Source organism: Mustelus asterias, chromosome 19 (genome assembly GCF_964213995.1).
Source record: "Mustelus asterias chromosome 19, sMusAst1.hap1.1, whole genome shotgun sequence".
In the NCBI taxonomy this organism is placed as follows: Eukaryota; Metazoa; Chordata; class Chondrichthyes; order Carcharhiniformes; family Triakidae; genus Mustelus; species Mustelus asterias.
Window position 1 is genome coordinate 11718256 of NC_135819.1, and position 27658 is coordinate 11745913.

Consider the following 27658-nt stretch of genomic DNA (forward strand, 5'->3'; position numbering starts at 1 on the left):
GTCTGTGTGGAGTTTGCACGTTCTCCCCGTGTCTGTGTGGGTTTCCTCCGGGTGCTCCGGTTTCCTCCCACAGTGCAGAAGACGTGCTGATTAGGGTGCCAAATTCCCCCTCAGTTTACCCGAACAGGCGCCGGAGTGTGGCGACTGGGGGATTTTCACAGTGACGTCATTGCAGTGTTTAATGTAAGCCTACTTGCGATACTAGTCAATATACATAAACTTAAATTCTCCCTCAATGTACCCGAACAGGCGCCGGAGTGTGGTGACTGGGGGATTTTCACAGTAACTTCATTGCAGTGTTAATGTAAGCCTCATTGTGACACTGATAAATAAAGCAAAATTAAAAAATTCCCCCTTTGTGTCCCAAGATGGGTAGATTAGGGGGGATTAGCAGGGCAAATATGTGGGGTTACTGGGATAGGGCGGTGGGGGGGGGGGGGGGGGGGTGGGTAAGATGCTGTGTCGGAGAGTCGGTGAACCCTCGATGGGCTAAATGGCCACCTTCTGCACTGTGGGGATTGGATGAAAAGGGATGGGGGGACGTGTGATGTCAATGCTAGCATAGGCCAGATGGGCTGAATGGCCTATTTCTGTGCTTTTAAATATTATGTACTTATGCCTTCTCATTGTCACAGAGCCTTTGTCTTGGATTTCCCCCGACACTAGTGGAGTGTGCACTGAGACAGCATTACGCTACCTTTGTGCAAAATATTCATCCTCCAATTAATTATATCACTGAATTATTGGCAGTGAAGTGCAAGACATAGCTGTTCATACACAACCTCTTTTCTCCTTTACTAAGCTCGGGGGCAAGTTCAGAAAGACCAAGTACAGGTAATAACCTCTCTACAAGGATGGCACGGTGGCACAGTGGGTTAGCACTGTTGCCTCACAGTACCAGGGACCCGGGTTCGATTCCCGGCTTGGGTCATTGTCTGTGTAGAGTCTGCATGTTCTTCCCGTGTCTGCGTGGGTTTCCTCCCACAGTCCGAAAGATGTGCTGGTTAGGGTGCATTGGCCGTGCTAAATTCTCCCTCAGTGTACCCGAACAGGCGCCGGAGTGTGGTGACTGGGGGATTTTCACGGTAACTTCATTGCAGTGTTAATGTAAGCCTAATTGTGACACTAATAAATAAACTTTACTTTTGCTTTTCCCAAACTATACTCCTCATCCAATAACAGCATTCTCCCAAGTTGATCTTTCATTTTGAAGCTCTGTTCATCTTCAGATTACAGAATTTATTCTCCATTTTTTATGCTTTGAAATGAGTATTGTACGCGCAGAACCCATAGCCATTCTGAACTCATTTTGCCTGGTTGCGCAGAATTTGAACATGTCGCCGAAACTTTTTGCCTCCCACTCATCAGGACAAATGCCCAATTTCAAACAATCGCAGCAATTCATGCCACAGGTGCTGATTGGTTGGCAAGCCAACTCGAGCATGTTCCTTTGCTTGTCCATAACATATAGACCGTAACAGATAATGTATAGCAGAGTATGGACCAAACTCAACCAACCCGTGCTTGCAATTATTTTTTATTTGTTCATGGGCATTGCTGGCAGGGCCCAGCATTTATTGCCCATCCCCAATTGTGCTCCATTTCGGAGGACAGTTAAGAGTCCACATTGCTGTAGTTCCGCAGTCACATGTAGGCCAGACTAGGTAAGGATAGCAGATTTCCTTCCCTGAAGGACATTAGTGAACCAGATGGGTTCAGGTGTGCTGGTCAAGGTGTTTCCATGGAGAAATCTACAGGAAACCAAAGGCCACCAAGCTACCAGGTATTCAAAAACACTAAGGCCGGAGTCTTACGGTCATTCATGCTGGCGGGATTTGCTGGCCCCGCTGCAGTGAACGAAGATTTGGGAGGTGCCGGGTTCTCTGTCCTCGCTGGCACTATGATCGCGCCCATTATGTTTCCTGCCAATTCAAGATGGCTGCCCAATATGGCCACTAATACCTCTCTGCACCTGTGCATTCATCCGCACATATGGCATCACTTGAAGGAGACACGAGGACCTGGGTTCGAATCCCACCATAGCAGATGGTGAAATTTGAATTCAATAAAAATCTGGAATTAAAAGTCCAATGATGATAGCTAATGTGGTTCTGCTATTTAAGAAGAGTTGTAGAAATAAACCAGGGAAGTAGAGACCATTGAGTCTCATGTCAGTGGTAGGGAAACTATTAGAGAAACTTCTGAAGGAGAGCATCTATCTCCACTTGGAGAGGCAAAGCTTGAACAGGGATAGTCAGCATGGCTTCGACAGAGGGAGGTCATGTCTAACAAATTTGATTGAATTTTTTGAGGAGGTGAACCAGGTGTGTAGATGAGGGTAGTGCAGTCGATGTAGTTTATATGGATTTCAGCAAAGCCTTTGACAAGGTCCCACATGGGAGGCTTGTAAAGAAGATAAATTCACATGGGATACAGAGTAATTTGATAAAGTGGATTCAAAATTGGCTCAGTCGTAGGAGACAGAGGGTGATGACAGAAGGCTGCTTTAGTGACTGGAAGCCAGTGTCCAGTGGCATACCACAGTGATCTGTGCTCGGCCCCCTATTATTCGTCATTTATATAAATGACATTGATGACTATGTGGGGGTAGGATTAGTAAGTTTGTGGATGACACAAAGATTGGCCGGCTGGTTAACAGTGAGGCGGAGTGTCTTGGGCCACAAGAAGATATAAACGGAATGGTCAAATGGGCAGATAAGTGGCAGATGGAATTTAACCCTGAAAAGTGAGAGGTGATACATTTTGGAGGGAGTAATTTGACAAGGAAGTACTCAATGAATGATAGGACACTAGGAAGTTCTGTGGAACAAAGGGACCTTGTTGTGTTTGTCCACAGATCTCTGAAAGTGGAAGGGCATGTTAGGGTGGTGAAAAAGACATATGGGACACTTGTCTTCATCAATCGAGGCATAGATTACAAAAGCAGGGAAGCCATGTTGAAGTTGTATAGAACTTTGATGAGGCACAGCTGGAGTACTGTGTGCAGTTCTGGTCGCCGCATTATAGGAAGGATGTGATTCACCAGGATGCTGCCTGGGATGGAACATTTAAGTTATGAAGAGACGTTGTGTAGACTTGGGTTGTTTTCGTTGGAGCAGAGAAGACTGAGTGGGGCGACCTGATCGAGGTTTATAAGATTATGAGGGATATGGATAAGGAGCAGCTGTTCCTCTTAGTTGAAGGGCCAGTCACGAGGGGACAGGTTCAAGGTGAGTGGGCAGGAGGTTTAGAGGGGGATGTGAGGAAAAACTTTTTTTACCCAGAGGGTGGTGAGGGTCTGGAATGTGCTGCCTGGGAGGGTGGTTGAGGCGGGATGCCTCACATCCTTTAAAAAGTATCTGGATGAGCACTTGGCACATCATAACATTCAGGGCTATGGGCCAAGTGCTGGCAGATGCGATTAAGTGGAAATTCAGGTGTTTCTAATGTGAGGGTGCAGACTCGAAGGGCCGAAGGGGTGCTGTATGATTCTATGAACATGAAAGCATTGCCAATTGTTGTAAAAACTCATCTGGTTCACTAATGTCCTTTAGGGAAGGAAATCTGCTGTCCTTACCCAGCCTGGCCTACATGTGACTCCAGACCTACAGCAATGTGGTCAACTCTTAACTGTCCTCTGAAATGGAGGGCAGTTAGGGATGGGCAATAAATGTTGGCCTGGCCAGCGTGCCCAAGAATAAATAAAAATAATTGCAAGCATGGGTTGGTTGAGTTTGGTCTATACTCTGCTATACACTATAGGTTATGGTCTATATAGTACAAACAAGCAAAATGCTGTTTGATTGTATCAACCAAGCATTGGGATGTTATGGCCTATATAGCTGGCATTGCAGTAGTGCGCCAAAGCTATTCTGTGGAACGATGACTATCCCGATCAAGCCACCATTTGCTGTACATCGAGCAAACTCGCATGTGAACAAAAGACCGCCACACTTGGACCTGAAAAGAGTCTCTTCCACCTCAAATCACCCGGATGCCTCTGGTTCCCTGCTGCTTTCTCCATGGCGAGAGGGGGACCATGGTCTAGTGGTATTATCACTCGACTGTTAATCCAGAAACTCAGCTAATGTTCTGGGTTCGAATCCCGCCACAGCAGATGGTGGAATTTGAATTCAATAAAAAATAAGAGTCTAATGATGACCAAGAAGGGCGGCACGGCGGCACAGTGGTTAGCACTGCTGCCTCACAGCGCCAGGGACCCGGGTTCGATTCCCAGCTTGGGTCACTGTCTGTGCGGAGTTTGCACGTCCTTCCTGTGTCTGTGTGGGTTTCCTCCGGGCGCTCCGGTTTCCTCCCACACTCCAAAGATGTGCGAGTTAGGTGGATTGGCCGTGATAAATTGTCTATCAGTGTCAGGGGGATTAGCAGAGTAAATTCATGAGGTTACAGGGAGATCATTGTCAGTGCAGGCTCAATGGACCAAATGGCCTCCTTCTGCGCTGTAGGGATTCTATGATTCTATTCTATGATTCCATGAAACCATTGTCGATTGTTGTAAAAACCCATCTGGTTCACTCATCTCCCTTTAGGGAAGGAAATCTGCCGTCCTTACCCGGTCTGGTTTACATGCAACTCCAGAGCCACAGCAATGTGGTTGACTCTAACTGCCCCTCTGATATGGCTTGGCAAGCCACTCAGTCCAAGGGCAACTAGGAATGGGCAATAAATGCTGGCCCAGCCAGCGACACCCATGTCCCACGAATGAATAAAAAGAAAATACTGCAGCCAGAGTTGAATTGCCGACCAATCAGCGCCTCTTTTCTCCCGTAGTATAAACTGTCCTTTGAAATTTGGAACTCTTGCATTTGTCCTGATGAGTGGAAGATGAAAAACTTTGGGCAACTTGCCTTTCCTTTCAGCAACAACACTAGTGATGTTGTGTCAACTATTGGTTACAAGAATGTTAACAGTGAACTAACCTTTGGGATCCAAAGGGTAATTTTTCTCTATGTGCATCTGTTTCCCTTCTGGCTATAAGAAAAAAAGGAATAAAGTAAGTATGATAGAGGCTGGTTTCTTTGAGGTCTAATATTTTCTGCTTAGGCTACTGTGACTCTTAAGGTTGGTTTATTTGGTAGCAAATGCCATGCGCTTTCGGAGCGCTGCTCCTTCGTCAGATGGAGTGGATATCTGCTCTCAAACAGGGCACAGAGACACAAAATCAAGTTACAGAATACTGATTAGAATGCGAATCTCTACAGCCAACCAGGTCTTAAAGATACAGACAATGTGAGTGGAGGGAGCATTAAGCACAGGTTAAAGAGATGTGTATTGTCTCCAGACAGGACAGCCAGTGAGATTCTGCAGGTCCAGGAGGCAAGCTGTGGGGGTTACTGATAGTGTGACATAAACCCAAGATCCCGGTTTAGGCCGTCCTCATGTGTGCGGAACTTGGCTATCAGTTTCTGCTCAGCGACTCTGCGCTGTCGTGTGTCGTGAAGGCCGCCTTGGAGAACGCTTACCCGAAGATCAGAGGCTGAATGCCCGTGACCGCTGAAGTGCTCCCCCACAATCACTGAAACAACTTTGAATTCAATAAAAATCAGGAATTAAAAATCTAGTGATGACCATTGTCGGAAAAACCCATCTGGTTCACTAATGTCCTTTAGGGAAGGAAATCTGCTGTCCATACCTGGTCTAGCCTACATGTGACTCCAGAGCCACAGCAATGTGGTTAAAACTCAAATACCCCTGGGCAACTAGGGATGGGTAATAAATGCTGGCCCAGCCAGCGACGCCCTTGTCCCATGAATGAATTTTTTAAAACCTCCCATGTTTAATTTGTCATAACTCACCTAATCCCCCTGGTGAAAAATCCTGTGACCGACAAGACTATTTCCCTGACATATTTTCCACTTCCCATTTTTTTTCATTCAATCAGCGTCGCTGGCTGGGCCAGCATTTATTGCCCATCCCTAGTTGCCCCTTGAGAAGGTGGTGGTGAGCCGCCATCTTGAATCGCTGCAGCCCACGTGCTGTGGGTTGACCCACAATGCCGTTAGGGAGGGAATTCCAGGATTTTGACCCAGTGACTGCGAAAGAACGGCCGATATATTTCCAGGTCAGGATGGTGGGTGGCTTGGAGGGGGAACCTGCAAGTGGTGGTGTTCCCATACATCTGCTGCCCTTCCACAGCACGTGGACTGCAGAGTTTCAAGAAGGCGGCTCACCACCACCTTTTCAAGGGGCAACTAGGGATGGGCAATAAATGCTGGTCAGCCAGCGACGCCCATGTCCCACGAATGAATAAAAAAATCACCTTGAGATCATTTGGAGTGACAAATGCATGTAAAACTGCAGGGAGAATCTAATCAAGAGAGATACCCTTCAGTTGTTGAGGAAGAGTTCAATGAAAAGGATTGAGAATAACCTCAGCCCCTACAGCTTGGTGTGGCTCCTGCTCTGCCCAAGACTGCAAGAAACTACAAAAGATCGTGAATGTAGCCCAATCCATCACGCAAACCAGCCTCCCATCCATTGACTCTGGCTACACTTCCCGCTGCCTCGGGAAAAGCAGCCAGCATAATTAAGGACCCCACGCACCCGAGATATACTCTTTTCCATCTTCTGCCGTCGGGAAAAAGATACAAAAATCACGAACCAACCAACTCAAGAACAGCTTCTTCCCTGCTGCTGTCAGACTTTTGAACGGACCTACCTCGCATTAAGTTGATCTTTCTCCAACCCCTAGCTATGATTGTAACACTACATTCTGCGCTCTCTCGTTTCCTTCTCTGTGAATGGTATGCTTTGTGCGTGCAAGAAACAAGACTTTTCACGGTATGCTAATACATTGTTGGTCAAAGACAGACAGAATGTAGTGTTATAGTCAAAGCTGGAGTGGAGGGAAAGATCAACTTAATGCAAGGTGGGTCCATTCAAAAGTCTGATGGCAGCAATGAAAAAAGCTGTTCTTGAGTCGGTTGGTGCATGACCTCGGGCCGTTGTATCTTTTTCCCGATGGTAGAAGGAGGAAGAGAGGACGCCCAGGGTGCGTGGGGTCCTTGATTATGCTGGCTGCTTTGCCGAGGCAGTGGGGAATGTAGACAGGGTCAATGGATGGGAGGTTGGTTTGCGTGACGGATTGGGCTACGTTCACGGCGTTTTGTAGTTCCTTGCGGTCTTGGGCAGAGCAGGAGCCATACCAAGCTGTGATACAACCAGGAAGAATGCTTTCTATGGTGCAACTGTAAATCTGCAGGCTCTGATACTTACGACCACTCGCAAGCGTTTCTGTACGCCATCAGTCATAAGTGTATGATAGACTGAGGCTCTGACCTCAAGAGTTACTTCTCCAACTATCAATGGGATTATGACATAAGGCACAACACTGGAACCTTTTCCAGGAACCTTGACTTTTGTTGTGAATCTCCGGCTCGGTTTTGCACTGCTGCAGATGTCCTTGTTGTATGGAAACTCCACACGCACCTAGAATGTAAAACACAATTCAATCATAAAATAATTATTAGAAGGTGGAATTATTGATGTGACAAATCGATATCGACAAACACACATTGACAATATGGGTAGAAGCAATATAGGTTTACCAGGCTGATTCCGGGGATGGCGGAACTAACAAAATCGCCTTGAGATCATTTGGAGTGACAAATGCATGTAAAACTGCAGGGAGAATCCGATTGAGTGAGATATCCTTCAGTTGTTGAGGAAGAGTTCAATGAAAAGGATTGAGAATAACCTCAGCCCCTACAGCTTGGTATGGCTCCTGCTCTGCCCAAGACCGCAAGAAACTACAAAAGATCGTGAATGTGGCCCAATCCATCGCGCAAACCAGCCTCCCATCCATTGACACTGTCTACACTTCCCGCTGTCTCGGGAAAAGCAGCCAGGATAATTAAGGACCCCACGCACCCCAGATATACTTTTTTCCACCTTCTTCCGTCGGGAAAAAGATACAAAAATCACGTACCAACCGACTCAAGAACAGCTTCAATCAGTGAGGAGAGATTGACGAGGTTAAATTAACCCTGTTGCTTTGATCTGAAACCCATTAATGTAAAACTCATTTCCAGCTGCTGTGAACTGGTCTTCTAAATTTGTTTTCATTCTCTGTAAAACAACTTAGCCATCCACACATAAAATGCGTTAGAGGCGGGGTGGCACAGTAGCACAGTGGTTAGCACTGATGCCTCACAGCAACAGGGACCCGGGTTCGATTCCCGGTTTGGGTCACTGTCTGTGTAGAGTTTGCATGTTCTCCCCGTGTCTGCATGGGTTTCCTCCAGGTGCTCCGGTTTCCTCCCACAGTCCGAAAGACGTGCTGGATTAGATGCATTGGCCGTGCTAAATTCTCCCTCCGTGTACCCGAACAGGCACCGGAGTGTGGCGACAAGGGGATTTTCACAGTAACATCATTGCAGTATTAATGTAATACAAAGAACAATACAGCACAGGAACAGGCCCTTCGGCCCTCCAAGCCCGTGCCGCTCCCTGGTCCAAACTAGACCATTCTTTTGTATCCCTCCATTCCCACTCCGTTCATATGGCTATCTAGATAAGTCTTAAACGTTCCCAGTGTGTCCGCCTCCACCACCTTGCCTGGCAGCGCATTCCAGGCCCCCACGACCCTCTGTGTAAAAGATGTCCTCCTGATATCTGTGTTAAACCTCCCCCCCCTTCACCTTGAACCTATGACCCCTCGTGAACGTCACCACCAACCTAGGGAAAAGCTTCCCACCGTTCACCCTATCTATGCCTTTCATAATTTTATACACCTCTATTAAGTCTCCCCTCATCCTCCGTCTTTCCAGGGAGAATAACCCCAGTTTACCCAATCTCTCCTCATAACTAAGCCCCTCCATACCAGGCAACATCCTGGTAAACCTCCTCTGTACTCTCTCCAAAGCCTCCACGTCTTTCTGGTAGTGTGGCGACCAGAACTGGACGCAGTATTCCAAATGCGGCCGAACCAACGTTCTATACATCTGCAACATCAGGCCCCAACTTTTATACTCTATACCCCATCCTATAAAGGCAAGCATGCCATATGTCTTCTTCACCACCTTCTCCACCTGTGACGTCACCTTCAAGGATCTGTGGACTTGCACACCCAGGTCCCTCTGCGTATCTAATGTAATGTAATGTGACTGGTGTATGAGAAGAGGTTGACTAGTTTAGGATTGTTTTCGCTGGAGTTCAGACGAATGAGGGGGGGGGGGATCTCATAGAGACCTATAAAACTCTAACAGGATGAGACAGGGTAGATGCAGGGAAGATGTTTCCGATGATGGGGGAGTCCAGAACCAGGGATTCGGGGTAGACCATTTAGGACGGAGGTGAGGAGACATTTCTTCACCCAAAGAGTGGTGAGCCTGTGGAATTCATTACCACAGGAAGTAGTTGATGCCAAAACACTGAATGGATTCAAGAGGCGGCTGGATATAGCACTTGGGGTGAATGGGATCAAAGGTTATGGGGAGAAAGCAGGATTAGGCTATTGAGTTGGACGATCAGCCATGATGGTGATGAATGGTGGAGCAGGCTCGAAGGGCCGAATGGCCTCCTCCTGCCCCTATCTTCTATGTTTCTTCATCTCTACACTGGTCTCCCAGTGAAGCTCTAGCTGAGATTTTGGGCCCATGATCATTAGGAGCACGGTAGCAGAATGATGATGTTAATGAATTAATAAACCAGAGGCTTGGACTAAACATGCAGGGATGTGAACTTAAATCACAGCAGCTCAGCAATTTAAATTCAAATAATTAAATCATTTTACATTGAAAAGTTAATCTCAGTAATGCTGGCCATGGAACTACTGGATTGTCGTGAAACTACATCTTGTTCACTAATGACCTTTCGGCAAGAGAAGTGGCACGGTCGTACAGTGGTTAGCACTGCTGTCTCACAGCGCCAGGGACCCGGGTTCGATTCCAGCCTCGGGTGACTGTCTGTGTGGAGTCTGCATGTTCTCCCAGTCCCTGCGTGGGTTTCCTCCGCGTGTTCCGGTTTCCTCCCACACTCCAAAGATGTGCAGGCTAGGTGGATTGGCCATGCTAAATGGCCCCTTGGTGTCAGGGGGATTAGCTAGGGTAAATACGTGGGGTTATGGGAATTGGGTCTGGGTGAGATCATGGTCAGTGCAGGCTCGATGGGCCGAATGGTCTCCTTCTGCACTATAGAGGTTCTATGATTCTAAGTCAACACTGTAGAAAATGATGAGGGGAAGAGATAAAGTGGACAGGATAAAATCATTTCCCCTTGATAGAGAATTCTAGAACCACAGGACATAGATTCAAGAGAAGTGGCAGTTGGTATAGAGGGGGCATGAGGAACAACTTTTTTACGCAGCGGGTACTGGGTGTCTGGAATTCGCTGCCCGAGTCGGGGGTGGAGGCAGAGACCAGAAACTCTTTTAAAAAGTACCTGGATCTGCACCTTAAGCCCTGTAAGCTACAGGGCTTTGGGCCGTGGACAGGAAGGTGGGATTAGAAAGGGTACCTAGGTGTCCTTGGGCTGGCAAGGACAAGATGGGTCAAATGGCCTCCCTCTATGCTGTAACTTTTCTATGCGACTACAGATCCCGTCCTGGTCCCCTCCCCCACCAATGCATCTACTTTCTCAGAAGACTAAGGAAATTTGGCATGACTCTCACCAACTTTTACAGATGCACCATAGAAAGCATTCTTTCCGGATGTACCACAGCTTGGTATGGCTCCTGCTCTGCCCAAGACCGCAAGAAATGACAAACGGTCGTGAATGTAGCCCAATCCAAAACGCAAACCAGCCTCCCACCCATTGACTCCGCCTACACTTCCCACTGCCTCGGGAAAAGCAGCCGGCATAATTAAGGACCCCACGCACCCCGGACATTCTCTCTTCAACCTTCTTCCGTCGGGAAAAAGGTACAAAGGTCTGAGGTCACGCGCCAACCGACTCAAGAACAGCTTCTTCCCTGCTGCCATCAGACTTTTGAATGGGCCTACTGCGTATTAAGTTGCTCTTTCTCTACACCCTAGCTATGACTACATTCTGCACTCCCTTCCTTCTCTGTGAACGGTATGTTTTGTCTGTATAGCGCGCAAGAGACAATACTTTTCACTGTATAAAATCAAATCAAATCAATTGACTCATAACTACCTCTGCAGTCACCCGATCGTGTTCAGGAAGGTGGCTCACCTTAGCAACACCACCTGCATCCCTTGAATAAATGGTAATACACATTGATGAGTTAAATAGATTGCCAAAATTACCAAAATACCCTCTTCAGCATAATTGTACAGGATTGCTCTAATTTCCACTTGTTCATTGCGGACGACAGAATATGGAAATCGAAGGTCCACGAAAAATTCCTGTTTCACCATGAGCTCGTAAGGCTGAGCCACACATATACCTGGAGGAAGGAAGACACCTTATAATTAGGAAAAAGCCAGTATAAATTTTTTTAAATCAGTCGCAAATCAAACCCCAGGAGCAGCAATTCCAAAAGGGTCTCGAAACTCCAGGACGCTGCATTAGGCCAGATTAAAAATAGACATTGCCTCAATTAATTCGCCTCAGCAACGATTCAAGATACCGATTGCAGACAGCAGAGCATCAGAACAAAAATAACCAGGCCTGCTTCCATAAAAGCTGCAGAGAAATACGATTAAAATATCTTTCTTAATCGCACAGCAGCATCATACTTAGCGACCAAGAAGATTAAATTAAACAAACGGCGAATGCCATTTTTTAGGTTCACTATTTCCAGCTTTGGAAAGCAACTGTACCAGGGGCGGCACGGTGTCACAGTGGTTAGCGCTGCTGCTTCACAGTGCCAGGGACCCGGGTTCAATTCCCGGCTTGGGTCACTGTCTGTTTGCACGTCCTCCCCGTGTCTGCGTGGGTTTCCTCCGGGTGCTCTGGTTTCCTCCCACAGTCTGAAAGATGTGCTGGTTAGGGTGCATTGACCCGAACAGGCGCCGGACTGTGGCGACGAGGGGAATTTCACAGTAACTTCATTGCGGTGTTAATGTAAGCCTTACTTGTGACTAATAAATAAACTTTTTCATGCACTGAGGTAGAAATTGGTCTATAAAGTAATGAAATTACTGTGAAAATCTCCAAGCTCCGGCCCCTGTTCGGGTAACAACTGAGGGAGAATTCAGCACGGCCAATGCACCCTAACCAGCACGTCTTTCAGGACTGTGGGAGGAAACCGGAGCACCCGGAGGAAGCCCACGCGGACAGAATGAGCAGGCTCCACACAGACAGTGACCCAAGCCGGGAATCGAACCCGGGTCCCTGGCTCTGTGAGGCAGCAGTGCTAACCACTGTGCTGCCGTGCCGCCCGTATAGTTTAATGGTGCTGGATTGTGCCCCAAGAGCCAAGCGGCCGACTCTAATTTCTTCCCTTCCAAGGGGTAAAGTTTGCACTTAAAAATTGTGACGTCTTTGGGTGAATGGAATCAAAGATTATGGGGAGAAAGCAGGATTGAGTTGGACAATCGGCCATGATGGTAATGAATGGCGGAGCAGGCTCAAAGGGCCGAATGGCCTCCTCCTGCTCCTATCTCCTCTGCTTCTATGTTTCTGTGAACAGAACTGACTCAATCCTTGCCGCTTTAAAATGCGATGCAAGCAGAGATTCCAGCACAGAACACATTGTGGATGGATGCTCTCATGCGAAACTGTTCATTGCCCGTGAGAAACCCAACTGTTATATAAATCATCCACAATGGCAGGGGTGTAGGGAAACACCAACCTACCGCATTGTTAATTTTTATCAGACATCTATTTCACTGTCCACATCAAAGATAGATTATCCTTTAATAACTTCTTTGCACTGTCAAACAAAATATGGACATAGCCTGCCCCCCCCCCACCCCTGCTGAGACATGCAATTTTGGAGCATTTGAAACTCAGCCACCCATTCATAATGGACTCAACTGTAATAACAATGTAAACAATTGAGTCCACTCAAAATGAAAAATGGTCCCTTTTTTTTCTAAGGTGCTACTATCAATCAAAATGGTCTGGAAGGTGGGTTGTTTCTCTCCAAATGAAAGTTGCTGGGTTTTTTTTATTCACAAGGACTTTAGGTTTTAAAATCATTTTAAAACAGGGATCAGTGCTTGGTCCTCTGCTATTTGTGATTTTTATTGATGACTTAGAGGAGAGGGCTGAAGGGTGGATCAGTAAATTTGCTGATGACACCAAGATTGGTGGAGTAGTGGATGAGGTGGAGGGCTGTTGTAGGCTGCAAAGAGACATAGATAGGATGCAGAGCTGGGCTGAAAAATGACAGATGGAGTTTAACCCTGATAAATGTGAGGTGATACATTTTGGTAGGACTAATTTAAATGTGGATTACAGGGTCAAAGGTAGGGTTCTGAAGACTGTGGAGGAACAGAGAGATCTTGGGGTCCATATCCATCAGATCTCTGAAGGTTGCCACTCAAGTGGATAGAGCTGTGAAGAAGGCCTATAGTGTGTTAGCTTTTATTAACAGGGGGTTGGAGTTTGAGAGCCGTGGGGTTATGCTGCAACTGTACAGGACCTTGGTGAGACCACATTTGGAATATTGTGTGCAGTTCTGGTCACCTCACTATAAGAAGGATGTGGAAGCGCTGGAAAGAGTGCAGAGGAGATTTACCAGGATGCTGTCTGGTTTGGAGGGTAGGTCATATGAGGAAAGGTTGAGGGAGCTAGGGCTGTTCTCTCTGGAGCGGAGGAGGTTGAAGGGAGACTTAATAGAGGCTTATAAAATGATGAAGGGGATAGATAGAGTGAACGTTCAAATACTATTTCCTCGGGTGGATGGAGCTATTACAAGGGGACATAACTATAGGGTTCATGGTGGGAGATACAGGAAGGATATCAGAGGTAGGTTCTTTACGCAGAGAGTGGTTGGGGTGTGGAATGGACTGCCTGCAGTGATAGTGGAGTCAGACACTTTAGGAACATTTAAGCCGTTATTGGATAGGCACGTGGAGCGCACCAGGATGATAGGGAGTGGGATAGCTTGATCTTGGTTTCAGATAAAACTCGGCACAACATCGTGGGCCGAAGGGCCTGTTCTGTGCTGTACTGTTCTATCTTCTATGTTCTATTTCAGATAATTACATTAGAAATTCCAAGCAATGGTGTCTTCAGTTTTTAATACAGAAGGACATTCTGCCAAATTGGAAAATTATTCTAATGCATCTGGACATTTACCTGTGCAGAAAGGGGCATTAAAATTAACCGCTATGCATCAATCTTACAATATAATATTCAGCTATTGAGACAGAAAGTATAGATTTTTTAAAATTCCAAAGCCAATTAGATTTACTGGGATATTACGGGGACTTGACGGTTTGAGTTATAAGGAGAGGCTGGATAGACTGGGACTCTTTTCCCTGCAGTGTAGGAGAATTAGAACCATAGAACCATAGAAACTCTACAGTGCAGAAACAGGCCATTTGGCCCATCTAGTCTGCACCGACCACAATCCCACCCAGGCCCTACCCCCATATCCCTACATATTTACCCGCTAATCTCTCTAACCTATGCATCTCAGGACACTAAGGGGAAATTTTAGCATGGCCAATCAACCTAACCCGCACATCTTTGGACTGTGGGTGGAAACCGGAGCACCCGGAGGAAACCCACGCAGACACGAGGAGAATGTGCAAACTCCACACAGTGACGCAAGCCTGGAATTGAACCCAGGTCCCTGGAGCTGTGAAGCAGCAGTGCTAACCACTGTGCTACCGTGCCACCCCATTAGGGGTGATCTTATAGAGGTCTAGAAAATAATGAGGGGCATAGATCAGCTAGATAGTCAATAGCTTTTCCCAAAGGTAGGGGAGTCTAAAACTAGAGGTCAGATGTTTAAGGTGAGAGGGGAGAGATACAAAAGGGTCCAGAGGGGCAACTCTTTCACTCAGAGGCTGATGAGTGTCTGGAACAAGCTGCCAGAGGTAGTAGTAGAGGTGGGTACAATTTTTTCTTTTAAAAAGCATTTGGATAATTACATGGGTACGATGGGTATAGGGGGGTACGGGCCAAACGCGGGCAATTGGGACTAGCTTAGCGGTTTAAAAAAGGGACAGCATGGACAAGTTGGGCCAAAGGGCCTGTTTCCATGCTGTAAACCTCTATGACTCTACAATTAAAGGATTTCCGGAGCAGCTGATTGTTCTGTTTAGGTTCTCCACTTGGAATTCATAACCCCCCCACCCCCCGCCATCCCACCCCCCGCCCAATGCTTCATAACCCTTCCCAGGGTGGCACCAACCATGCCCTTCCCAAAATGAACCCGGGAATGGCATGGGTCTGAAATGCCCAGCCCATAATGGGATTGGTAATGGGCGGGATGACTGAGAGTGGGCTCACCACCTGCTCCCCTAATTGCATTTGGGTTGGAATCCCAAAAATGGTCGCAGTCTTAATTCCAACACAGAAGGAGATATGAACATCAGTGTCTATGACTCTATCTACTCATCTGAAAACAACTTACCTTTCTGTGGAGACATACTGACAGCTTGAAGTTCCCAGGTGGTGATCGAGTCTTTAAGGGTGCCGTGTAACAATTCAACGCTGATCAAGAACAGAAATAGATTTCCACTGAATACATCTTGCCCGACATCACGAACATAAAAACATAGAAACTAGAAACGGGAGGAGACCATTCGGTCTGTCTAGCCTGCTCCGCCATTCATCCTGTCGCTTGCCACTTCAACTCACGCTCTCCTGACCACATGTCCACCCTTGGCCTTTTGCAATGTTCCAATGAACCCCAACGCAAACTGGTGGAACAGAACCTCATCTTCCGATTGCGCACTTCCGGACTGAACACTGAGTTCAACAACTTCAGCGCGTGAACTCTCTCCTCCACTTTCACCCCATTTCCATTTATTTTATTCTATTTCCCCTTCTCACCTCATCCATCCATTTTTATCACCCTTCTTTCTCACTCCCATTTTTCCAATTCTCCATTCCCGTTCTCCTTCTTGCCCCCACTCCCCCCTTCCTTCAGGGCAACTGTCACCTTCCTCCGGCAGTCCTTTAACAATCAGCTAAAATTTTCAAGTTAAAGTTTATTTATTAGTCACGGGTAAGGCTTACATTAACACTGCAATGAAGTTACTGTGAAAATCCCCAAGTCGCCACACTCCGGCGCCTGTTCGGGTACACTGAGGGAGAATTTAACACGGCCAATACACGTCTTTCAGAGTGTGGGAGGAAACTGGAGCACCCGAGGGAAACCCATGCAGACACGGGGAGAACGTGCAGACTCCACACAGACAATGACCCAAGCTGGGAATCAAACCAAGGCAGCAGTGCTAACCACTGCGCTACCGTGGTTAGGGAGGCGATGGCCTAGTGGTATAATCGCTACACCATTAATCCAGAAACTCAACTAATGTTCTGGGGACCCGGGTTCGAATCCCGCCACGGCAGATAGCGGAATTCGAGATCAGGTCTAAAAAAACAAAATCGGGAATTAAGGCTGGAATTATACCGCCCGACCCGCCACGGAATTGGAGCGGACGGACAATGGAAATGTCTGTTGATATTCGGTGGGACTTTCCGGTCTCGCTCAAGCGAGTTCCCGCCTTAAGACCATGAAACCATTGTCGCTTGTCGGAAAAACCCATCTGGTTCGCTAATGTCCCTTTAGGGAAGGAAATCTGCCGTCCTTACCTGGTCTGGTGTGCACCTGTCTCCAGAGCCACAGTAATATGGGGGTTGACTCTCAACGGCCCTCAAAGGGATGGACAATGCTGGCCCAGCCAGTGACACCCATGTCTCACAGATGAATAATAAAAAAGTATTGGTGATGCAACCTTTGGCCTCCTTCCCTCTCACCTCAGCTTACTGTGACTCATCATTTCTATTCTTCACTTTGCTCCCACACTAACCTCTCTGCCCTTGGCCTACTTCAGAGAAGCTCAACGCAAGTTCAAGGAACAGGTCCTCACCTTCAGACTGGGCACATTGCCGCCTGACCTGCTGACTGTTTCCAGTGTTTCATAATAGTGTGGCCGTTGAAGGGAGGGGGCACGTTCTGAGGGCCACGTGACTGTCGAGGACCCAATGGACCGCTCCGGCAGGAAGCAGAGCCAATCAGCAGGAGGGCAGGGACCACGGGTCAAGGAGGGACTGGAAGTTGGACCTCGGGAATCCAGAGGAGCAGTCATACCGAGAGTCTAGTCTCACCTTACTGTTCTTGTACATCAATATTCTGTTGGCATTAAGGCCTCTTAGTTTAAAACTCCTTGAATCACACTCGATCTATGATATTTTTACTTCAGAATTTCAGCATCTGCCATACCTTCCTCTTGTCTTCTTACGCCACTTTTTCTGGGAGCTAGCTGTGGGCAAATTGGCTGCCTAATTACAAATGTAATCCTTCAAGTTACATTTCACACAAATCTTGAATTATCCGTTGAGCTTGCTGGGCCAATCCCAGGCCATGAAAGGTGCTGGAGAAGTTATTATCTCATGCCCTAATTTTGGACTGAGTGACAGCTTCATAGAATCATAAAATGATCGCGGGGCGGCACGGTGGCACAATGGTTAGCACCGCTGCCCCACGGCACCAGGGACCCAGGTTCGATTCCCAGCTTGGGTGACTGTGTGGAGTTTGCACATTCTCCCCGTGTCTGCGTGGGTTTCCTCCGGGTGCTCCGGTTTCCTCCCACAGTCCAAAGATGAGCGGTTTAAGTGCATTGGCCATGCTAAATTGCCCATTAGTGTACTGGGGTGCATAGGTTAGAGGGATTAGCAGGGTAAATATGTGGGATTACAGGGATAGGGCCTGGGTGGGATTGTGGTCGGTGCAGACCCAATGAACCGAATGGCCTCCTTCTGCACTGTAAGGTTTCTATGACACTATAGAACCTCGATGTGGAGATGCCGGCGTTGGACTGGGGTAAACACAGTAAGAGGTTTAACAACACCAGGTTAAAGTCCAACAGGTTTATTTGGTTTTGCTACCAAATAAACCTGTTGCACTTTAACCTGGTGTTGTTAAACCTCTTACTCTATAGAACCTCTACAGTGCAGGTGGAGGCCATTCAGCCCATCGGGCTCACATCAATAACAATCACATCCAGGACCAATCCCCGCCACCCCACGCATTTACCCTGCTACTTCTCCCAAGCATTAATCTGCACATCTTTGGACACTAAGGGACAATTTAACATGGCCAATGCACTTAACCTGCATATCTTTGGACACTAAGTGACAACTTAGCATGGGCAATCTACCTAATCTGCACACTATTGGACTGTGGGAGGAAACCAGAGCACCCGGAGGAAACCCACGCAGACACGGGGAGAATGTGCAGACTCCACACAGACAGTGACCCAAGGCCAGAATTGAACATGGGTCACTGGCACCGTGAGGCAGCAGCGCTAACCAGCGTGTTTCATGCACACAGTCACACAGAAGCAGTGCCAGCATCAGGCAATCTGACAGTATGGAATAATAATTAATACCCTTCATCCCCATTTGTGACCAGATTCTTAATTATCCATAACCAGCTTTCTGGGAATTGCGTTCTGGGATATATCTCTTCAAAGTCTTCACCGTCAAAATCATCATCACCTAAAGGAAAATGTAAATAGTACATTAAGGTTTCAGATAGTGGACTTTCATTATCTTGAAGTTTAAAAATATTGTCCCAAGTCCTTTGATCAGAACTGCTGTGTACAATACTTATCAGATAGAAATCTGCCTACCGGGATATGTTTAAAAAGGGCACACCTCAGAATTTGCACCCAGGAGAATTTGCATGCAACATGAACCAATGCAGAGACTAATGAAAAGTTTATTTATTAGTGTCACAAGTAGGCTGACATTAATACTGCAATGAAGCTACTGTGAAAATCCCCTAATCGCCACACTCCGGCACCTGTTCGGGTACACTGAGGGAGAATTTAGCACGGCCAATGCACCCTAACCAGCACATCTTTCAGACTGTGGGAGGAAACTGGAGCACCCGGAGGAAACTCATGCAGACACGGGCAGACTCCGCACAGACAGTGGCCCAAGCCGGGAATCGAACCCCGGGTCCCTGGCGCTGTGAGGCAGCAGCGCTAACCCACTGTGCCACTGTGCTGAGCCTGTTTCCAGCTTCGTTTAGATTCCAATTGCTGGACTGTATTTTTGTTATTGTACATTCCGGAGCACCCGGAGGGAACCCACGCAGACACGGGGAGATCGTGCAGATTCCGCACAGACTGTGGCCCAAGCCAGGAATCGAACCTGGGTCACCGGCGCGGTGAGGCAGCGGTGCTAACCACTGTGCCACCGCACCGCCCAGTGCACACAATGCCCACTTGCGTTTTGCAGTACTATCTGCTGAATTCTGTTAAGTATTTATGGGTCTAGTCTTTTGATGGGTGGCATGATGGACAATGAAAAAAGTTATCCAATTGCAACGGGATCTTGATCAATTGGGCCAGTGGGCTGACGAATGGCAGATGGAGTTTAATTTAGACAAATGCGAGGTGATGCATTTTGGTAGATTGAATCAGGGCAGGACTCAGTTAATGGTAGGGCATTGGGGAGGGTTACAGAACAAAGAGATCTAGGGGTACAGGTTCATAGCTCCTTGAAAGTGGAGTCACAGGTGGACAGAGTGGTGAAGAAGGCATTCGGCATCCTTGGTTTCATTGGTCAGAACATTGAGTTGGGACGTCTTGTTGAAGTTGTACAAGACATTGATAAGGCCACACTTGGAATACTGTGTCCAGTTTTGGTCACCCTATTATAGAAAGGATATTATTAAACTAGAAAGAGTGCAGAAAAGATTTACTAGGATGCTACTGGGACTTGATGGTTTGAGTTATAAGGAGAGGCTGGATAGACTGGGACTTCTTTCTCTGGAGCGTAGAAGGTTGAGGGGCGATCTTATAGAGGTCTATAAAATAATGAGGGGCACAGATCAGCTAGATAGTCAATATCTTTTCCCAAAGGTAGGGGAGTCTAAAACTAGAGGGCATAGGTTTAAGGTGAGAGGGGAGAGATACAAAAGTGTCCAGAGGGGCAATTGCTTCACACAGAGGGTGGTGAGTGTCTGGAATAAGCTGCCAGTGGCAGTAGTAGAGGCGGGTACAATTTTGTCTTTTAAAAAGCATTTAGACAGTTACATGGGTACGATGGGTATAGAGGGATATGGGCCAAATCTGGGTAATTGGGATTAGTTTAGGGGTTTAGAAAAAGGGGTGGCATGGACAAGTTGGGCCGAAGGGCCTGTTTCCATGCTGTAAACCTCTATGACTCTCTGAATGACAGCGAGTTACTGAATAGGTGAGTGGGTAGGTAGGTAGGTTTGGGTGAGTGGCTTGGTGAGTGAGATGGGCGAGATGGGCAAGTGGGTGACGAGGCAGTTCAGAGAAGGTCTACTATGATGATCCCCAGTAGGGTGGGATTGTCTTGATGAGGAAAGTGGTTGAGATGGTGATGTGTGTAGGTTGGTGGGTGGGTGGGTTACTCGGTCGGTCGGTGAGAGGATAGTCAGATGAGTTGGTGATGTGTGCACATGGATGAGTGGGTGGATGGTTAGGTAAATGGGTGAGTCAGTAAGAGGTGGGAGGGCAGTTGGGTTGGGGACAGTTGGGTGAAGTTGCCACATGCCTGAGTGGAAAGGTGGGTGAGTCTGTGGTGGTTGGTTGGTTGATTGGGGGTGGTCGTCAGGTCAGGGACTATCCAATAAAAGCAAATTACTGCAGATGCTGGAATCTGAAACCAAAAGAGAAAATGCTGGAAAATCTCAGCAGGTCTGGCAACATCTGTAAGGAGAGAAAAGAAATGATGTTTCAAATCCAGATGACAAAGGGTCAACCGAACTTGAAACATAAGCTCTTTTCTCTCCCTACAGTTGCTGCCAGACCTGCTGAGATTTTCCAGCGTTTTCTCTTTTCCTTTCAGGAAATGTTCGAGTTGGGTGGAGAGTAATCAGGTGGTTGTCCGCCTGGGCGGAGGGGAAGGGGGCAGGCGGAGGTTACAGGGGTAGTCAGGTGATTGTGGCAGCTAATAAGGATTTATAAGTGCTAACCGATGCTTTAAACTGCTTAAATTTCCTGGGTAACTATCCCAATGATGCACACATATCTTTCCCAAGTCTCGAACTCAAGGTCAGAAGTCTAAACTTCCAAGGAAATTCCCATGTATGTCTGGACCAAGTGTGCATCGTATATCTAACAATCCACGATCTAGAAATAGCTTGACATCAGAAGCATACGTGATATCAATGTAATTATGATGGGGGAGGTTTTCCACGTCTATTTTTGGGATGGAGCAGGAATGGCAGTGAGGACATACCAAAGTGAATCATGGCAAGTCCACAATGACATGCACCTGGCAAGCCAAACCCCAACCGAGGCACACAGGGAAGTACAGCCTCTGGGAGGGGTGGGGCGGGGGGGGGGGGCAGGGAAGAGGGTCATGTGCAAGTAGTGCATTGGTACTGCCCTCTGGCACTGCACTACTCTCTGCAATGCCCAGGAATACTGCCCTGGACAGCACGGTGGCACAGTGCCGGTGGCACAGGGACCCAGGTTCGATTCCCAGCTTGGGTCAGTGTCTGTGCGGAGCCTGCACATTCTCCCCGTGTCCACGCGGGTTTCCTCCAGGTGTTCCGGTTTCCTCCCACAGCCCGAAAGACGTGCCGGTTAGGGTGCATTGGCCGTGCTAAATTCTCCCTCAGTGTAACCCGAACAGGAGTGTGGTGACTAGGGGATTTTCACAGTAACTTCATTGCAGTGTTAATGTAAGCCTACTTATGACTAATAAATAAACTTTAAAACGTTAATTCACACCGAGCTCGAGCGTTCAGGAATTTCATCAGATCCTGACACGCATCTTCCATTGTTGCATCCGGTCTCTGGCGATTCAGATGGCCGTGGGTTTTTGGGTCTAGTTGGAGAGATGGGTTGGGTCGGGCCAGATTGGGTTTGTATGGAGGGCGGGTGGGGGTTTGGAGGAGGTGGTGGCACCCACAATGTGGACGAGAGGTATTTGTGTCTGTGGATAGTTGGGTGAATGGGAGGCTGGTCGAGTGATCGGGGTTGGAGCGGTGGGAGGGGAGGGGGGACTGTCAGTTATTTATATGATTTCTTGCAAATTAACAACCTCATGCATAGTTGAGGGATACATAAAGTTTAAAGTTTATAAGTTTACTTATTAGTGTCACAAGTAGGCTTACCTTAACACTGCAATGAAGTTGCTGTGAAAAGTTGCCACACCCCGGCGCCTGTTCGGGTACACTGAGGACGAATGTAGCATGGACAGTGCACCCTAACCAGCACGTCTTTCGGAGGTTCATCTTGAATGAGAGCGCTGAATGGGTGGTATTACGTTGCCCACTTGTATAGGCACCACTGCACATTCACTTCTATTGCAGTCAATGGAACCCAATACCAAGCAGGGGCTACACCAAGCAACCCTCCCAATGCTTGCCTGGGTGCCCACAAAAACATCTCTACCCCAACTTCTCCCCTTTCCAGGCAAAGATTTATTTTGCTCCATCTTAACAGTGCATCTTCATAACTCCTCTCATTCACAGAATCACAGAACACTACAGTGCAGAAGAGGCCCTTCGGCCCATCGAGTCTGCACCGACGCATGAAAGGCCCCAACCTGCCCACCTAATCCCACTTGCCAGCACTTGGCCCATAGCCTCGAATGTTATGATGTGCCAAGTGCTCATCCAAATACTTTTTAAAGGATGTGAGGCATCGCGCCTCCGCCACCCTCTCAGGCAGCGCATTCCAGACCGTCACTGCCCTCTGGGTAAAAAGGTTTTTCTTCAAATCCCCATTAAATCTCCACCCCTCACTTTGAACTTGTGCCCCCTCGTAACTGACCCTTCAACTAAGGGCTGCTCCCTATCCACCCTGTCCATGCCCCTCAGTCTTGAACACCTCAATCAGGTCACCTCTCTGCTCCAGAGAAAACAACCCAAGCCTATCCAACCTCTCTTCATAATTTAAATGTTTCATCCCAGGCAGCATCCTGGTGAATCTCCTCTGCACCCCTTCCAGTGCGTTCATGTCCTTCCTATAATGTGGCGACCAGAACTGCACACAGTGCTCCAGCTGTGGCCTCACCAAAGTTCTATACAACTCCATCATGACCTCTCTGCTTTTGTAACCTATAAAGGTGAGTATGCATTATGTCTTTTTCACCACCCTATTAACCTGCCTTTCTGCCTTCAGGGATCACACCAAACACACCAAGGTCCTTTTGTTCATTCTTAAAGATAAATCAAGCATCCAAAATTTGAACAAAATGTATCATTCCATTTGGGTTACCACCGAGAGAAATTATGGATTTCTTTTTAGATCCAATTCAATCCAATCAAAGTCCAATGTAAAGTCTCAACAAGTGAGACATTCCAGATCTAAGCTGACAAGACAAGCAAGCCTCTTCCTCTCTTGGGCGTCGTAAGAATCTCACAACACCAGGTTAAAGTCCAACAGGTTTATTTGGAATCACAAGCTTTCGGAGCTCACCTGATGAAGGAGCAGCCCTCCGAAAGCTCATGATTCCAAATAAACCTGTTGGACTTTAACCTGGTGCTGTGAGACTTCTTACTGTGCCCACCCCAGTCCAATGCCGGCATCTCCACGTCATGTCTTGGGCTTGATCTACATGGGCGGCACGGTGGCACAGTGGTGGGCGGCACGGTGGCACAATGGTTAGCACTGCTGCCTCACAGCTCCAAGGACCTGGGTTCGATTCCCGGCTTGGGTCACTGTCTGTGTGGAGTTTGCACATTCTCCCCGTGTCTGCGTGGGTTTCCTCCGGGTGCCCCGGTTTCCTCCCACAGTCCAAAGATGTGTGGGTTAGGTTGCTTGGTAACCTGACAAATTGCTCCTTAGTGTCCTGGGATGTGTAGGTTAGAGGGATCAGTGGGATAAATGTGTGGGGCAGTGGGGATAGGACCTAGGTGGGATTGTTGTCGGTCCAGACGCAATGGGCCGAATGGCACTGCAGGGTTTCTATGATTCTTCTATGATCCAAGCTGATTGGAGCAGGCATTGCACCTCCTCCAAGGCTTGATCTCATTTGCATTTTAGCCAAAAGACCGAGATGCCGCTTTAAAAAATTGCTTCAAATGAAGCCTCAAGCCTTCATGACTTCAACCAAGTACAGGATGCCAATACTACACTTGATCTTAGCCAGAAGGCCAATAGAAATTACTGATACTTACTTCTGGCTAAAGTCATTTGAATTTTGTCACGTTCTGCCCAAAGCTTTTGGAGATGGTTGCAACAATCAAGGAACGCGGCTTTACATTCATCGCCAAGTTGTATTCTCTTTGCCCTCTTGGCGCATGGAAATCCCATGGGGATTCGATTCATTCCATCACGACAGCATCTCCTGGGTACTTCAGCCTTGTACTGAGTCACTGAAATGAACACAAATCAAATAGGAAATGTAAACACGCAGATACCAAAGAAAGGAAAGTGTACCTTTGAAAAGTAAGTTCTAATGTTTTCAAGAAGCCGTGGAAATATTTTTTTTCTCCGAGACGGTTAAGAGTTCTGGGCTTTTTGTGCGAATCGCGGATAAGCAGCGTCGACCTTTACAGCGCCACCAGAGGCCCTTCGGCACAGCATGTCCGCACCGGCCACCAATCACATTGGCTAGAATTTTCCCCTCCCGCCCGCCACGGGAATCAGAGCGGGCGAGGGGCGCACCGTAGAAAGGTCCGTTGACCTCGGGCGAGCGATGCCAAAAAATCCTGCATAATCTCACCTCATTTTGCAGCACTTTGCTCAAAATCCCATTTGTTGGCCAGCTCGAGCAATGGCAGAGTGGTATTATCGCTAGACTATTAACCCAAAAACTCAACTAACGTTCCCGGGTTTGAATCCCGCCACACAGCAGTTGGTGTAATTTGAATTCAATTAAAAATATTTGGAATTAAGAATCTACTGATGACCAGTGTCGGGAAAAACCCATCTGGTTCACTCATGTCCCTTTAGGAAGGAAATCTGCCGTCCTTACCCGGTCTGGCCTACATGTGACTCCAGGGCCACAGCAATGTGGTTGACTCTCAACTCCCTCCCTAATGGCATGTGGGCTGCAGCGATTCAAGATGGCGGCTCACCACCACCTTCTCAAGGGGCAACTAGGGATGGGCAATAAATGCTGGCCCAGCCAGCGACGCCCATGTCCCACGAATGAATAAAAAAAACATTTTCCATCGCCTGAAACACTACGGCGTTCCAAGTGCTCATCTAAATGCTTCTCAAACGTTGTGAGGGTTCCTGCATCTGCCGACCTTTCAGGTCTCCAGTTCCGGATTCCCACCATCCTTTGGGTGAGAGTTTCCTCTTACGTTTCCTGCCGCTTACCTTAAATCTGTGCCCTCTGGTTACTGACCCCTCCATTAAGGGGAAATGTTTCTTCCGATCTACCCTATCCATGTCCCTCATAATTTTGTGCACCTCAATTAAGGTCACCCCCCCCCCCCTCCTCCCCGTCCCCTCCACCCTCACCACCGGCTCAACCTTCTCTATCTGCCCTAAGGAAAACAACCCCAGTGTAACCATTGCCCTCTTCATAGTCAAAACGCTCCAGCCCAGGCAACAACTTGTTGAATCTCCTCTGCACCCACTCTAGTACAATCACAGCCTTATTATCATCTGGGGACCAGAGCTGCTGTGGCTCCAACATAACTTCCCTGCTTTTATATTCTATGCCTCACATAATAAAGGCTAATGAAGGCAAGTATCCCATATGCCTCCTTAGCTACTTATCCTGCTGCCTTTAGAGATGTGTGGACCTGCGCTGCAAGTTCCCTCTGGTCCTCTGTACTCCCTAACATCCCACCGTTCATTGCATATTCACTTGCCTTATTAGTCCTCCCAAAATGCATCTGGAATGACTCAGGAAGACGGACAGGGAAGGGACATAGTTTATCACAGAATGCAAAGTGAAACCACTTTGTCTAGTAACACTAGTCCCTGCCTGGGACTACAGTTCGGCAGGCCCAGGCCTGGGCCTGCCTTATCAAAGACTCAGGTACTGAGTTCCAGCTGGGCAGGCCACTGCCTGTTACCAGGGGAACTCGTATTCAACGAACCCCACAGGAAGATCAATCAGCGATCCCCCACGGACCTCGTGGGGCTTATCATAGCATCATCTCAGACTTTTCAGGGTTACATTCCATTTGCCGCTGTTCTGCGCACCTGACGAGCCCATCCATGTCATCCTGTAAGCGAAGACTTTCCTCCTCACACCATCAATTTTTCTGTCATCTGCAAACTTACGGATTATACCAAATTTGCTGATAGTGCTGCAACATTGAGATTGAGTGGTCCTGGACAGCTCAATCCCCAGCACCCCCTCCCGACCAGCAGAGATGATTCCACCCCTCCCCCACCCTGCCAGCAGATCCCCCCGGGAGGCAGATCCCCCCCCCAACCCCCATACGGCAGACCCCCCTAACTGACCCCGCCCTCCCCTCCCCCAGCCTGCCCCAATCGCTGGCCTCCCTCCAACTCCCACCAATCGCAATGGCAGAATGGCAGCGGGACTCCCCCACACCTACTGGTCGCCCCTTAAGCCCCGCCCCAGCAGCCCCCCCCCCCCCCCCCCGGTCCCACCCTCCCCCAATAGGCCCTTCCGTCCCTTGGCACTGCCCCATGCCTGACGGGCAGTGCATGGGCACTTTGCCCCTTGGGCGGTGTCGGATGCCCAGGCTGGCACTGCTAGGGTGCCTGTGCCCACGGGGCACCATACCCCGCTGCCTAACCCCCAGCGGGGTCATCCCGATTGTTCCCCAAATTGGGGAGCTAATCTGAACCCTGCTGGAGTGAAATACTCCTGGTGGGGTGAGAGATGCCAGGGGGCTCAGAGAATTCAGTCCCGGGTGTACTAATCACATTAAAATAACTTACCTGGTGTTCCCGCCGGTTTCCAGCATGAATCAAACGGCGCCAAGAATCCCACGACTCAGCCAACACGCAATTCTCTCAGCCCACTACCCTGAAACATTAGCGGGAACAGGACAGGAGAATCTCCACCATTCATTCTGAATCTAACCCTGTTAGAATTTTATAAGTTTCTATGAGATCCCCTCTCACTCTTCTAAACTCCAGTGAATATAATCCTAACCGACTTAGTCTCTCCTCACGTGACAGACCTCCCATAGGAACCCTCAGTGCAGAAGGAGGCCATTCGGCCCATCGAGTCATTGTGGTGAACCATAGATGGTTACCATTATGGGTACTTGTACATATGTTACTGTTGGGGTTAGGGTTGGGGTGTTCCACCTGTTATCATTGTTTATGTGGTACACTCCGTTAGGCTCCGCCTTCTTACAGGAGGATAAAGGTCACTGCTACTTCCTAGTAGCCCTTAGTCTGGGATAGTATTGTTAAGTAGTGTGCTCCAATCTTGTTGTGAATAAAAGCCTTTATTCCCGGGTACGTCCTAGCCTCCCGTGTGAATCAAGCGTGCATCAGTCATAGAGGAATAGAAAGGGGCTTTCTAGAAACAGGCCTGTTTCTGTGCCGTATAGCTTTGACTAAGGGTCATCTGGACTTGAAACATCAGCTCTTTTCTCTCATTACAGATGCTGCCAGACCTGTTGAGATTTTCTAGCATTTTCTCTTTTGGTTCCACCATCTGCCGTGGCGGGATTCGAACACGGGTCCCCAGAGCATTAGCTGAGTTTCTGGATTAATAGTGT

At 48.0% G+C, this 27658-nt stretch overlaps 1 protein-coding gene across 1 annotated transcript in view; it reads right to left on the reverse strand.

Moving 5' to 3' along the window:
- Window positions 1-27658, reverse strand: part of LOC144507765 (complement C3-like) — a 149353-nt gene that overhangs the window by 65425 nt on the left and 56270 nt on the right. The window contains exons 17-22 of the mRNA XM_078235039.1: window positions 24167-24364; window positions 18444-18552; window positions 15458-15537; window positions 11229-11368; window positions 7237-7449; window positions 4941-4992 (exon numbers count right to left, since the gene is read on the reverse strand). Coding sequence (XP_078091165.1) covers window positions 4941-4992; window positions 7237-7449; window positions 11229-11368; window positions 15458-15537; window positions 18444-18552; window positions 24167-24364 — 792 coding nt within the window. The remainder of the gene's footprint in view (window positions 1-4940; window positions 4993-7236; window positions 7450-11228; window positions 11369-15457; window positions 15538-18443; window positions 18553-24166; window positions 24365-27658) is intronic.